Below are 14,156 nucleotides of genomic sequence, written 5' to 3' on the forward strand. Positions count from 1 at the left end.
AAGTTTCTAAAATTTATTATATTTTATATAAAAATTATTGAATTAATGTTAAATTCCATTTCATCCTTGTGTTTTAAAAGAAAATGATTTTGATCGTACTCAAAATGGAAAATACGATTTTGACCATTCATTTCATCATGTGTTCATGCACCAATTGGGGGAATCCATATCCAAAAGGGGTATATTAATATCCCTCTCATGGTTTATCCAAGCAAGGTATTCTGATAATACGAGACAAATAAGACCCTGCAGCCAAACACTCCACATTTTGAGTTACACGATGTGGACATTGGAAAAAACCTTATTTAAGGGTAAAGCGTGGCCTCGGCGAGAGAGAGCAAGAGGGAAGAGATTTAGAGAGCATCGTCGAATCAGAGAAATGGCGAAATTCGATCCCTGGCCGGTGTTTTTCAGGAGAGAATGGAACCGTAACTGGCCATTCTTGGTTGGATTCGCCATAACTGGCACCATCATCACCAAGTTCTCTCTTGGCCTCACTGGTAATCTCTTTCTTCATTCATTTATTTTCCTTTGATACTTGATAAGACTCATTCGCTGATTCGATTTCAACTATTTGTCAGAGGAGGATGCCAAGAACTCTCCCTTCGTGCAGAGGCACAAGAGGTGCGTCCCCGATTTTTGCCCTATTTTTCAGATCTGTATATAATTAGGGTTTTTTTTTTCTCTATTTTGAAATCGATTGTTGGTTTAAGAAATTGATTACTTAAAATTGATATGATCAGGCTGTTTAGGGGGTTGAAATATTACGACAGGGAAAATATTCTACGATGCAAAACGTTTTTAGTGAAAATAAACGAACCCAAGTCTTTGGTTATAATTCAGCTTGTAGCTAAATTTGTGGAAAACGAAGCATGTGCCTTTGGGATTTTACCTTCCATGTTGTGGATTCCCCATCTCGATGGGGTATTTGGTTGCCTAAACACACATTGTAGTGTACTGAGGCTTTTATTTCAATCTTAGAAACTGCCAGAGAATGGGGGGAAAGAAGAGAAAAAGGAAATAAAGAAAAAAGAGAACATTAACAGTTTATTTTGTTAATTGCGATGATAAAAATGAAGCAATGAATATAATGATATATTGAATTTTTACTCTTTTAAGGTCTTCATTTTTTTTTTTAAAAAGTCTGAATAAAGTCAGGGAAAGAGTGGGATGAAACAATACACTAAGAGTACGTTTGATAGTGATTCTAGAAAACATTTTAAGTATTTTTTATACTTGAAAGATAAAAATTTTCAAGTGTTAGAAATGTTAAAAACATTTTTTAAAATCATTGCCAAACACACTAAGTATCTTCCCCTATTATTTCCTATACATAGTTTTTAGATCCATACAGTGCCTTAAGAAGTAGAAAAGCATGCATGACAGGGGTGTTCTTGTGCTGCCCCTTTTTTCCTTCTGATTTGTTACCTTGGCTGACAACACCAATACTACAGTTTCCATAATAATAACAATTGCTTCGTCCATCTCCACAATCAATTCTTTGATATCAAAACAGTGTATTTCCAAACGAATGGATGTTGAATTCCTCTAGTTTCATATTCCTTGTGCGATTCCAAGAGTACCCTCTAAATACACTCTCCGTTTATTGGCTAGGAATGGTGTTTGATATTTATCTTTATTTTTCACTGGAAGGAATCCTTTGTAATATGAGTCTGTCCATATCCCTCTTTTTTCTGGAAGAATCCAGATATACTGCGTTGTTATGCTAGTATTCCTAGAATATTTAAACAATTTGTTGGCATCTGGTCTTGTTTTCTTTTCTTTCTCTTCATAATTAGCAGTTTACTTGAATGTTTTTCCTATAGCTTTTAAATTGGCAGCTTACAGCCATAATTGTTTAGTTGATAACTATCTATTTGACATGTTATAGTTTATATTAATATATTGTTGTCAATCTTCCTAGATTGCCATATGTTTATTGATTCTTCACTTGTTGCCTATATTTTATGCATTAAATTTGTCAATGTGACAGTTAACTTGGTTTTACTTATGTAAAAAAGACATTACCCTATTGATTATAGGGTATGCAAAATTTCTAGATTTTGAAGCGTTGGGTTCCTTGCAGGTGAATTCCCAAATGCCTATGCAGCATTGAATCAGCAATATGCCTCTTCCCATGGAGAGGACAGTTAATATGTTTCTGCAGTGATGTTATCCAATAATAACAGAATGCCTTCAAGACTAGTTCTGAATTAATTTTGTAATTCATCACTTCTCCCATTCCTCTCCCTTTTTCTTTCGTGGATTTATTAGTCTTGAAGTTTATGATCATTGATCAACTGGGCAGCCTTGGCGTGCAAGTAATGGGATATTTGACAGTGAGCTTTCTTTTATGTGCATGATGGGTTAGAATTTGAATCTGCTAAAATCAATTTGGGAGGTTGCTTTTTCCCCTAAAAAATGTTAATTGGTTGTTGGTGTGAGTGTTATGTGTTTTCAATAACCTAGTGTTGAAGGGCCATCGGGACTTTATTCTTTTTTTTTTTGTTTTTTTTTTTTTTGTCTGTTACTTTTAGTTTAGGAGGCAGTCCATGTAAATTTGTTTTTTGTAGATGCATTCCCATATCTCTAGTTGGTTTAGAAAGTAAATGGACATAATGATAAAGAAAAACAAGATAAAAAAAAACAAAAAAACAAAATTAGTACGAGATGATTCAAAAGTTATACTAAATTGCAAACAAACACATGATATAAATCAGTTTAAATAGATTATTCATTAGGTAAGATGAGATACCCCTCATAATTTAAAACCTATGACTTACATTTTCATTAGTACAAGTGAACATGAAAATAAAAAAATCATGTTATAACTTCTTGATGAAATGATTTTAATGTTTTTTGTCTTAATCTTTCTATATTGATTTTCAGTTGAACAAATCGGAAGAATAGCTGTAATTCTTTAATTTTTAACTTTTTTTCACATGTTCAATAACTTTATCCTCTTAGACTCCATTTCTTTCTTCACATTACACTCAACATTACTTCGACTTCGAGGGCCTTATTGGATATTGTCTTTTCTAATCTCTTTCATTTTATTCTCATTTCCAGTTGCCTTAGCCTCTTTCTTCATCCGTTTGGCCCTTTATTTTGCTATACTTTGGACACTCTTTGGATATTGTGGTGATTGACCTTGTAGTATGATTTGCACCCTTAAAATAGGATGATTTTGATTTCGACTTTTATTTGAATTGAGATCATGATTTGGGGTTGACTTCAAAATCTTGTAATATGAAGAAATCTTAAGTCAACCCCAAATCACTACCTCAATCCAAGTCATAGTTGAATTAAAATCGTCTTGTTCTAAGGAAGTAAGGATATTGTACTGTGAAGTCAATCACCTCAATGCCCAAAAAGTACCCTAAACAGAGCAAAGTAGAGGGTAAGGAGTTTAAGAGGGTGAAAAAGAAGGAGATTGAAGCAAATGGAAATAAGAATGGGAAGGCGAGTGGAAAGGACCGAGATGCCTAAAAAGGCTCTTTAAATAAAAGAAAGTAATGTTGAGTGTGATGTGAAAGAAGAAACGAGATGTGAGAGAGTAAAGTAGTTGAAGATGTGAAAGAAGTTGAAAATTGGGGAATTATAGTTATTCTTGTAGTTTTTTCAATTGAAAATTAAGATGGGAAGATTGAGACAAAAAACATTAAAATCATCCCATTGACAGGTTATAGTGTAAATCATGATTTTTTTGGTTTTTATGTTCTCTTGATTTAATAGATTTTAAATTATAAGGAATATGTCATCTTATCTCATGAGTATAATCTGTTTAAATTGATTTATTTTATGTTTGTAGTGATTTTCGTTTATTTTTTTAATTTTTGCATAAGCTTTATTTTTTAGATCATGTCTATTTACTTTCTAATTGTGGAAATGCTTCGACAAGGAAATGAACTCCTTAAACTTGATTTTGATTCACTCAAATGGGTGCCAAGCTTTGCACATATATCTAACATTTTTGAGATTGTGAAATGGGTTCTTTCAATTTAAAGTTGTTATTAGTCATGGTTTTATTTTCTTTAGCTTTCATTTGGTTTGGAGAAAAATAAATAAAACAATTTCCTTTGGTTGAACATTTTTCGAACCGGTTAATAAGTTTTGTGGGTTATTTATTTTGAATTTACTACTCTTGCCAATCTAGAATATTCATGGTGGAGTCTATTTCTGATCAAACAATATTATTACTCTTTTACTATTATGATAGGTAAAGATCATATTAAAAGCACTAAGGGATAAAGAGAAAATTTCCCCACCGCACTTGTGCGCAATCGATCAATGAAGCTCAACATGGAAAAAGAGCTATCACCTGTATACTCTTGTCCGACTGGATAAATGATTGTTTGGTACTTGATATGGATAGCTTGGTATCTTTTTTAAATATTCGCAAAAGTTGTCAAGTGTTTTTCTTTCCAATTGGTTTAAAATGAGCACAAATGAGCTATCTTTCATGTTTTCATTATTTTCTTCTTGACAAGAGATCCCATTATTTTTCTTCTAGACAAAAGGTACATGTTATAATCAATTGTTTTTCTTCTCCTCTCCTTATCTTGTCTAAATCTTAATCATGTATGTGTCCTCAATAATTTGGGGTTCCAACACCCCTTAAGCCCATTATTCTTCCACATTTTCAAGCATCTTTAATGATGACTATCGAGAATAAGATAGAGAATCCTACATCCACACCACCCAATTCGAGACTTCACCCTCAACCCATTTCTCACCCTAAAATGTCATAAAGTTTTCTCGTCTCCTTTTAAATAACATAATATAAAAGTTTTTTATTTATAAAATTCAAATATTTTAACCATAAATATTATTAAAAATAAAATAAAAAATTATTATTTTAAATAAAAATTATTGATATATGATATAATTTTTATTTTAAATATTAAATTAATATATATTTTATATTATTTTTTAATCATTTCATAAATTAAATATAAGCATAATATAACACAACATATTACATTAGATATGCTCCTTCAGAACATCATGTCTATAAGATATATCCATTCTATCCTACCAACTAACCAAACGTAGCTATAATATGATTTTAATAATAATAATAATAATTTATTATTATTATTATTAAAAACATATTATTGCAAAATAGTTAGGGAAAAGCAACTACCCGTACAGCATAAATTGGTATGTTTTGCTGGAATTAGGACATTCAAATTTCGCTAAGAACTTTGGAGGTCCAGCGCAAGGAAAATGTAAAATATGGATTAAGGAATATTGACGGATTTGGTTGAGGCTTGGGGAATTTATCATGAAAACAGAGGCATCCCTTCTCACCTTTCCTACCTCAATCTGGTGGCAACCGTCAAGAAATGACCTGTTTCCAAGTCCAGGTATTGCACGAATATTCGTTAGGTGCTGATTGGTTACCATTTTTAAGGGCTTCACGCTTTCAGCCACCTTCAAAAATCCCGTAAAACCAACGTACATCAAGTCAAAACACACCTTACTCACCGCACAAGGACGGCTTCAGAAATAAACCAACACGCAATTCTCACAGCTATACAAGGGCAACATAAAATAGAAGCGTTGTTCATGCCACAATTTGTCAAAAGGCATTGGGACTGAAAGCTGTAGCAAAGATTGAAGAGCATCCATTAGCTAATTTTACGCTCTTTTTTCTACAACCACTTTAAACAAAATTCGGATAAAGGATTGACATTTACATTACAAATACACAGAAGCAAACCCAGACTTTGAATCCGTTGCTTTTACATTTTGGAGGCATATGCTGACACAATGATGTAACCTGTGGAGAATAGATGGAAAAGAGTTAAGAAAGAAATGATGAGGAAGAACAAATACAGTCCCTATTGCATGTTGGTCATTATTAAGAACACACAAATTACAAGCCAATGGACATAAACAAAATCATTCCAGCAGATTCTAAATAGCCTAGTCTTCCCTTTCTGTTCATAATTTCCCATTTTACAGATCATACAGATGCATCTCCTTGTGCCTTGTTGAGAAACTTGTACAATTCAGCCAGTAGAATATAGCTCCAAAGAGGAAAATTCTATAGTATCTTCGAAGCTACAATACCTCCAAAATCTCAACTGTCTGGTGGCATCATACGTCAATTGTAGTGTTGAATGACCCTCCAGCAGAAAGCCATGAAGAAGTGTCTAGCAGAAATGCCTTACAACTGGAGGTTCACTCATTTCCTTGAAAGAACAGGGAAAATGAATTCCAGAATACATTGCATGTTGAGGTAGCTTTTCTTAAACAGGACTTTTAATACCCAAGCAGACCACATTTTCTGGATCTTCAGCCATCTTATTAACAATTTGATCCAGAAATTGCTTTAAATTTGTGAATTTACCTTTATGAGATTACTCTATTTCAACAGCGGAATGGGAGAAGCCCCAGAGTTCATTTGAGTGGCCTCTGCTTTCCCTGAGGCTCAGATCTACTCCCTACCAACAAGGTGAAGAGGCCTATTAGCTGCAGGTATATTCAAGATTTTTAGATGAGTTGAACACAAGAAGACCTGGCTAACTTAAAATGCAAACTGCCCGTTACCACCTGAGCCATGCCCCAGGGGCAGGTTAATCCAGTTAAACAGCTTAAAATAACAATTGTCAATCAAAGAGGTAAACCAGCTGTAGAAGGAGAGCTAGAATCTCACGCTTTTAACAAAAATATGACTTCAAGGGCAAAATAGTGGAGCAAGGGAGGCAGTGCCTCAAAATAATAGGATAAATTATTACATGGACAAGTGGTGATTCAATACATAATTCATGCACAGCAGAATAGGTATTTTGTTGTTTGCTTTTCTTTATTGATCCCCGTAACTTCTAGGGATGTAAAACATTCATGAGTTGGGACCCATCATCACTGCAATTAAAATCCAGGTGTACCTACTTAACATCTCATTTTATTTTTTTACAGTTTTCAGCATTGTGTTCATTTCTACATTACTACCATTGTAAGACATTCACCTTAGTTTTCTTTCTAAGTGACAACAGAAGTACCAGATTTCAATCATAAGTGTGTTAACTACACAAACCTCTAGATGGTTCTACCACATGCAGGACTTCCTGAATTCCAGTAATTCTCCGATCCTGAAAATGAACAAAATCATAATGTTCTCATTCTTGCATTAAAAAAAACAGAAACATAACTGAAACATGCATTTTCTAATGCTGGATAACTAATAGAGTTGAAGTATAAGTACAAGTAAATTTGGAGGCCTCATATTCCAGATGATTACATACGGAAACACTAAAGGGATGTTTGATAAGAATATTAAGTAATTCAGAGACCAAACACATCAAGCAAAATTACATGTGTTTCAAAATGTAAATGATGTAGCACTTAAAAGGTAGATTCTACTAAAAGATTACCTAAAATATTAAGTCAAAGAGACCTAACTGAACCCTTAAAGCATATCACCTTAAGGGTTTTTAAAAATTTATGACTTTTGACCAGATCTTTTACCCTCTCTTTTTTTATGCCAAATTCCTATTTAGTTTAGAATTTTTTTGCAATGAATTTTAATCACAAAGAAATTATGCCAATCCTGATTTCTTTCTACTTTTCCATTTTGTTTATGAAAATATTTTAATTTATTGAAAATGAGTTTTTATTTAAAGAACCAAAGACACAAAAGTGTTAGGTCGAATGAAAAATAAATAAATTATATCATGAGCTTTTTAGAATCTGTAAACAACAAAAAGGCATGTCACATTAATATCTCAAATGTTAGACCAAAAGGAAAGCTCATATCGACAGATTTGCATTTCCAATTTTTTAACTATAGGGAAACATTTGAGTTTGTATACAATATTCTTCAATAGCCTACAAAAGACCAATGTTCCTATATGTTGTATAATCCAACATGTGGTTAGCCACAAACACTTTAGTAATGGCATGTTGACAAATCTGTAATGAATCTAATTATATTCAACATCTAAATTTAAATTGAAACCAATAATTCACTTTTACAATACACTACCTAATCTTTTAGCACTTTGATTCAGCACTACAGTTTTCAAAACTTTATTTTTAGTTGGATGAAACACGCTCTCTTACATAGTCAAGCAAAAAAAGGGAAAGTACTAAAGGAAGATAATGTGCATTTGGCACTATGCTAAAATAGAAAGACGAGGAAAATGGAAGGAAATTATCTAGTAGCTTTCAATAAGGGAAAATTAAAACAATTAGGGTCATCGGGCAGAAAATTTTATGGACAAAACCAACAAACACTACACCACACCCAAACCAAACCCACAACTCACCATGCACCCCACCCCAAACATGTGTGTGTGTAAACAGTTTAAGAGATGCATTCATGTGTCTGCTGAACAGATACAAAAGTCAAGATAAGAAACCATGTATGAGGCAGGAAGATATCACGAACCGCATCATAAACTGCCTTTTGGTTGCGCCAGAAATCTAGGGAAGGTAAAAGTAGTCTTCCTGCAAAAAATTAAACTTGATAAACAGAAAAGCTAACACAAATGTGGAAAGCAACAGATGAGTATACATAGAAGAGGAAAGAACATTTTTTGGTTTATAAAGGGTGTATCCAAACATCCCATGGAGATAAAATCATTCATTACCAAATTTCATAGCATAGCAAGGCAAAAGGTTCATGCTTAAAAGATTTCAAGAAATTATATCATTTAGATTTTCTACTACCTTTTTTGGCAAAAGTTCAAAATTGATCCTACATGAAATATCAGACTATTGGCTATGGGAATAACTTCTTATTTAAACCCTTTTGTGGGGGATTTTTTTCACTTGAATTTGTTACTTTTGCTTTGGTTATCCTTATCCATGTCTTGGTCTGTTGTTATTTTTTTCTCAACGATAATTAATCCTTCTTGTCGTGTTATACTCATTTTCTGTTAAATGAATTGGTTTGTTTTCAATTAACAACTAATAATTTGTAATATATTAGACTCAGTACAAGCAACATAATAAACAAAATGAAAACATCCAAATGTGATGCAAAATGTAATACAATGACTTCTTCCCTTCAGAACTACCATCTTCTTCCACCACCCCAGCCCCCACATGGGACATTAATTTAACCAATAACGAGTATAATTTGTAGCAACAAATTTATTGTGAAGTAAAATAATAACACTATTGAGGAGTTCGCCAAAGATAGGTTACAATTAAAAAACGTACAGAAAATAAATGCATGAGAGGATGAAAAACAAGTAGGTCAATGCTCTTTTATTTTAGCTATTACATAAACAGGACACCAGGGGAGGGATTGCTACAAATTTACCTGATCTGGATCGTTTCAAACTCAATAATTCTGGAGAAACAATTGACACTTCTGTTCTCTCTTTGATGCTAGGATGTGTTACCTAAATAAAACACATTAAGAAGGAAAGAAAAAGAGATATAGAATAAAGTTAAGAAACAATAAAACAGATAAATAAAAACAAATAGGCAACAAAACTGCAGATAGAAACATGCTGAGAACATCAGAAAGTTACATCAACCAACCAACAATAATAGCTGCGTCCTATCCCATCTCATGAACCCCCAATTTCCAAGTTACAGTAATCATGAGTAAGAACTAACTCAGGGTTAAATGCTATTTCAAGCACCAAGGTTGTTAAGGTACCTAGATGATAACATTTCATCTGCTATCTATGTAAATGTTACAAGAAACCCAAATGCTAACATATCTCAGTTAGCAGCACCATTATATACAAGACTTATCATATTGCATCAGATTGTTATATTAGAATAAGAATTGTCCCATCAATTCCTTCACTTAGAAAATAATTCCTAACTAGAGATTTTAATTACCTTCAATCTCATAATCACTATATAAATTGAGAAACTGTTGAGAATATATCTGGTTGATCATAATGGAAATGTCAGTCAGTAAATAGCCATCAAATTGTAAATCAATATGTTTGATGAACAGCCAGGTTTTTAGATTAATGCACATAAGTTAAAGGAAAAGTAAAATGGACTTTATACAGAGAAGTCCTGAGAACAACTGACCTGTATATTGTAATCTAATTTCCTCTTAGTCTTCTTTCCAGAACTGCTTGCTCTCTCCCCAACTGGGGTTTTCAGGTTGATTTTTTGGTTTGCCTGACCAGGCCTAGTGGAAGGTCTGACTGATTCATTTGTGTTCTTACTCTGTATTTTGGCTTGAATCATAATGTTTTCATGGTTTTGTTTGCATTTTGCATTAGTATAAGCAGGAGGGAACTCAGAATTCTGCTGAGAACCATCTTTTAAACACTCATCATCTAGTTTTTCCACTGTTATATTATGATGCTCTTGAGGTCCAACATCAGACAAATTCGAGATACTTTCTCCTCCTATTTCATGGCTAATATTTCCTATAGTGTTGTTTACATGATCAAAACCCACTGGAACGGAAATGAAGCTTTTTCTTTTAGTTTTCAACCCAATTTCAGCCTTTTGTCCTTCCTGCCATTTTCTGTTTGACTTCCTTGACTGACATTTTGATACTTGGCCCTCTGATTGACAGGGAATATCCTCCGAGATGTACATTTTTTTCCCAGATTGAGCACTTGCAGTCAATGAGCTTCTGTTCAAATTCCCTTCATCTTGGTTCTCACAGGCTTCAAATGGAGAACTCCGCTCATTATTTTTACGCTTCATTTCCACAACATCTTCACTGTTTTCATGTCTTGCTTCATTAATGGCCTTCTTGCACTGGTTTGTTTCTTCTTGCAAAAAAAGAAAGAACATTAGTTGGACAATGATTTTCTTGCCACCTACCACTCCCAATTCACATAAGAAAAAGAAAAAATGGAAAACTTAGCATAGTTTAAGCAGAATTCTCGAGATTGGACAAGAAAATTCATAATGGAATATGACTCGAATGAAATGATGCTACATATATTACTTTCTGAGTCCATCATTAACTTGTCTAGGTCATGGATACTTATTGAAACAACGCCAGGGTTACTTCTTGGAACAAACCCACTGGTAGAGCCTCCCTCAAAGCACTTTTCAGCATATTCCTCCCAGTGAGGAGGAAAACCAAACAAGAAATGATTGAACACCTGTCTACAGGAAAAGGACAAACATAAACTTCAATTTGGAATGGAAACAGCTATACAAACTTGAGCTATTTTCCATGAACATGGCAAAGCTATCACCTGACATCAATACAAGTAAACATAGTTTGGCAATGACAGAATTAGTTGCATATCATGTCTCCAAATTAAACTTTTCCTTAATGCTTGTAAAATTAGAAATTTATATTATATATGGTTTTACGTTTGATTTGTTCCTTTTGCTATTGCTCATACCATTGATATGTCTAGATCAACATATCATCAGTATGTCAAAGTAAAGGGAAAATCATATAATGAGTATGTGTGTTTAAATCCTATGTTAGGGGTCTTTCAAATGCCCATATCCAATAAGCTGTGAATATGTCTAATGCAGATCCTTGTTGTCCTACATCAATGTCAGACTAAAACATTTTACCAGTACAAAACAGGACTCTGAATCGAGACTTGATACAAAAGTAAATAGATAATTCTCCATAGATATCAACTAGATCTTGAATTAAGTTTTATTGCCTTTTTTTTCCCTGATAGGCACTGTTGCAAAAATTAATTAAGAAAATGACCTTTAATTAAATTTTGTTAATAGAAATCATTCTTTCTAAAAGAGATTGGGAGAAGCAAAAATCTACCTACCTCAGAGGGAAACCCATTTTCATTTGTACGTAACTTGTTTATGAAGCCCTTGATAATGACAGTTATTCCATCAGCAGTCTCAAGAGTGAATACATCATATCTCTTGATAATTGGTGCAGATGAAAACACTCGCACAGCTCGTTGCCTGCAGCATAAAAAGGAATATCCTTAAATGGCTAAAGTACCAGTACCTCCAGGTCCCCTGGAATTATTACGGATCAAAACATGAAAACATGCAGGAATATGAAATTAAACCTAACTAGTGACTTGGCTGCATGTGATGTGCATGTTTGAGTCTTTGAGATGGATCCAATTCAGCAAATCAACTACACAGGCCCAGTACAATTTGATGATATGAACATCTATCTAATTCCATGGACCAGCACAAAACTGTAGGAATGTTGACTAGTATGTCAAATTAATATGATTAAAATTTAAAGTCCAACAGCTCAAGGCATTTCTTGTACCATATTTCCATAAATTGGAGCCCTCAGTCTGTTTGTTTTTCTACATCATTCTATCTTCCCCCCTCCCCCCTCTCTCTCTCTTTTTTCTATTATGATATAGCATGCTGGAAGTGGTTCATGTCTTGTAAGCATCTCTAACACCAAGTTCCACAACAACTATTTCAACACCATTACAAGGACATGGGAAAGTGAGGGAGAGAATTGTCTTGGAGGTAATACTCCAACCACCATTTTGAACACCGTTAGATTACTAAATTAATATTGATGTACTCCTTAACTTCTAATATGTAGACTAATTCCTTCTTTTTTACTTTTGGGTTAGGCAAAGGTGGTCAAAATTGATGTTTGAGGAAATGGTTATGATGTTTTTTAGTTCCTAGTATAGATGAAAATCGAAGAAGTAAAAAGGACAGCATAACAAGATAAGTCCACTGCAGAAAGGAGCAAAGTGAATAGCATTATATTAGAAAACAAGAAATGATAGCCTTTCTTCCAGTAAAAATGTACCAAGTACATCACCCATGGAGCAAAACTGCAAAACATCAACCAAACGATCAAATAGTAAAATTAAGTTTTTAACAACTGAATTAACCAATAAATAAGCCATAGTATAGCTTTTTTTATGACTCTACACTCAAGATCAACTTAGATACTTTACAATGACTATTGTAACACCCACGTCTACACAGTCAAGAGCTTCTCTCCTCACAATTATCCCATGCAACTATGACATCCTAGTCTGTGTCACATGAGATTGCAAGGCCAGATGTACAGACACTCTTTGAGGGCCAGACAAAAGACTCCCTTACCATCTGTAATGCCCCACTCTGTCCCATTCAGATTTTGTCCACTCCTAGCTAGGTCCTCAGTTTTGAACGCGTTTTCAAGGGTCCAATACAAGGAAAATCCAAAAATTCTTCAACACAAACAATAATTTAGAAAGAAAAGAAAAATCGAGGTTGACGACTTCTTCTGAGATTACAATTTCAACTACATATTTATATTTGATATCATTATTTTATACTACTCAAATGGACATGTAATAAAAAAGAAATCCTTAACAACGAAAAGGATCTTACTCCTTTGAGGACAACCCCGCAACCGCTAGTCGTTTCCCTTCGAAGCCCTTCTTGGACTTGATCAACCACCAATCTTGCAAACAAACCTTGGAAAAGAAGAAATGCATTGTTTGTTTGCCGAGCAATGAGAGGAAAATAAAGTTTCTATTCCTTACTGATGATTTCCGGCCATACAGAATCAAAACCGAAAAATTGAAATGCAAGAAAGGTTTTGTGATGAGGAAGTGAAGAAAGCACTTACTGTTTGTTGAAAATAAGATGATGAATCGTTGCTGTTGATGCTTGGATCAGAGTCCGAAGCCATGGAAGTAACCGTTTGAAGAGACGATTTCAGACTCGAGGCGATCCTAGGGTTTTAAGTTTTGAAAGGGCTTACTGAGAGGCCCATGGGCCCAAAACGCGGGAAAACCGAAACGTCTCTCACTCTACCATCTTCGCCGAAAATCCTAGGTACCAAATATCGTTGACTATCTTATGGAGGGAAATTCTAGATACGGATTATGAATATGGTTGTAAGTATATAATAAAATTTAGAAATATTTGGTTAAAAATGATGAAATAATTTCTAAATTGAAAATTTAACTCAACTCATTTTTATTTTTTTTAAAGTAACTCATTTTTTACATAAATACCCTTTTCTATTTCAAGTATTTTTATGTTAGTTTTAAAAGAAATAGTTATTTTTATAAGAATATAATAAGGGTATTTTTATTCAAATGATGCTAAAAAATGATGGAAGGTTAAATTTCAAAATTTGGGTTTTGAGAGGCCCTTTTAATCAAATAACCCTAAAATTTAAATCAGGTAAGTATTAAGTATATAGAAGCAAGTTATAGGAAGAATGATATGAAAATATAATGCTCAACTTAGGCACATAGTATATATATATATAATATTTTTGTTTTATAATTAAA

At 33.5% G+C, this 14,156-nt stretch overlaps 2 protein-coding genes across 12 annotated transcripts; one reads left to right on the forward strand and one right to left on the reverse strand.

Annotated features, from left to right (window-relative positions):
* Positions 1-324: 324 nt before the first annotated feature.
* On the forward strand, positions 325-2,444 carry LOC117919548. The gene is made up of 3 exons (XM_034836707.1): positions 325-500; positions 582-624; positions 2,087-2,444. Exons 1-3 carry the CDS (start codon positions 380-382, stop codon positions 2,088-2,090), a joined length of 168 nt encoding a protein of 55 aa, XP_034692598.1. The 5' UTR covers positions 325-379; the 3' UTR covers positions 2,091-2,444.
* Positions 2,445-5,465: 3,021 nt separating this feature from the next.
* Positions 5,466-13,615, reverse strand: LOC117921204. Of its 11 annotated transcripts, none has more exons than XR_004652302.1 (10): positions 13,484-13,612; positions 13,243-13,328; positions 11,697-11,841; positions 10,892-11,051; positions 10,012-10,712; positions 9,278-9,359; positions 8,399-8,457; positions 7,046-7,100; positions 6,359-6,452; positions 5,466-5,785 (listed from the first exon to the last, which is right to left on the reverse strand). XR_004652302.1 is itself a non-coding variant. In XM_034839031.1 (10 exons), the coding sequence occupies exons 1-9, from the start codon at positions 13,544-13,546 to the stop codon at positions 5,748-5,750; spliced, it is 1,389 nt and encodes a 462-aa protein (XP_034694922.1). In that variant the 5' UTR covers positions 13,547-13,613; the 3' UTR covers positions 5,466-5,607; positions 5,703-5,747. The 11 variants fall into 11 exon arrangements, 9 of the variants coding, with proteins under 9 accessions (XP_034694922.1, XP_034694925.1, XP_034694924.1 ...); XR_004652303.1 differs by having other exon boundaries at positions 5,466-5,607; positions 5,703-6,452; XM_034839031.1 differs by lacking the exon at positions 6,359-6,452 and having other exon boundaries at positions 5,466-5,607; positions 5,703-5,785; positions 13,484-13,613.
* Positions 13,616-14,156: the final 541 nt, after the last annotated feature.

This window comes from Vitis riparia, chromosome 8 (genome assembly GCF_004353265.1).
Source record: "Vitis riparia cultivar Riparia Gloire de Montpellier isolate 1030 chromosome 8, EGFV_Vit.rip_1.0, whole genome shotgun sequence".
NCBI lineage: Eukaryota > Viridiplantae > Streptophyta > Magnoliopsida > Vitales > Vitaceae > Vitis > Vitis riparia.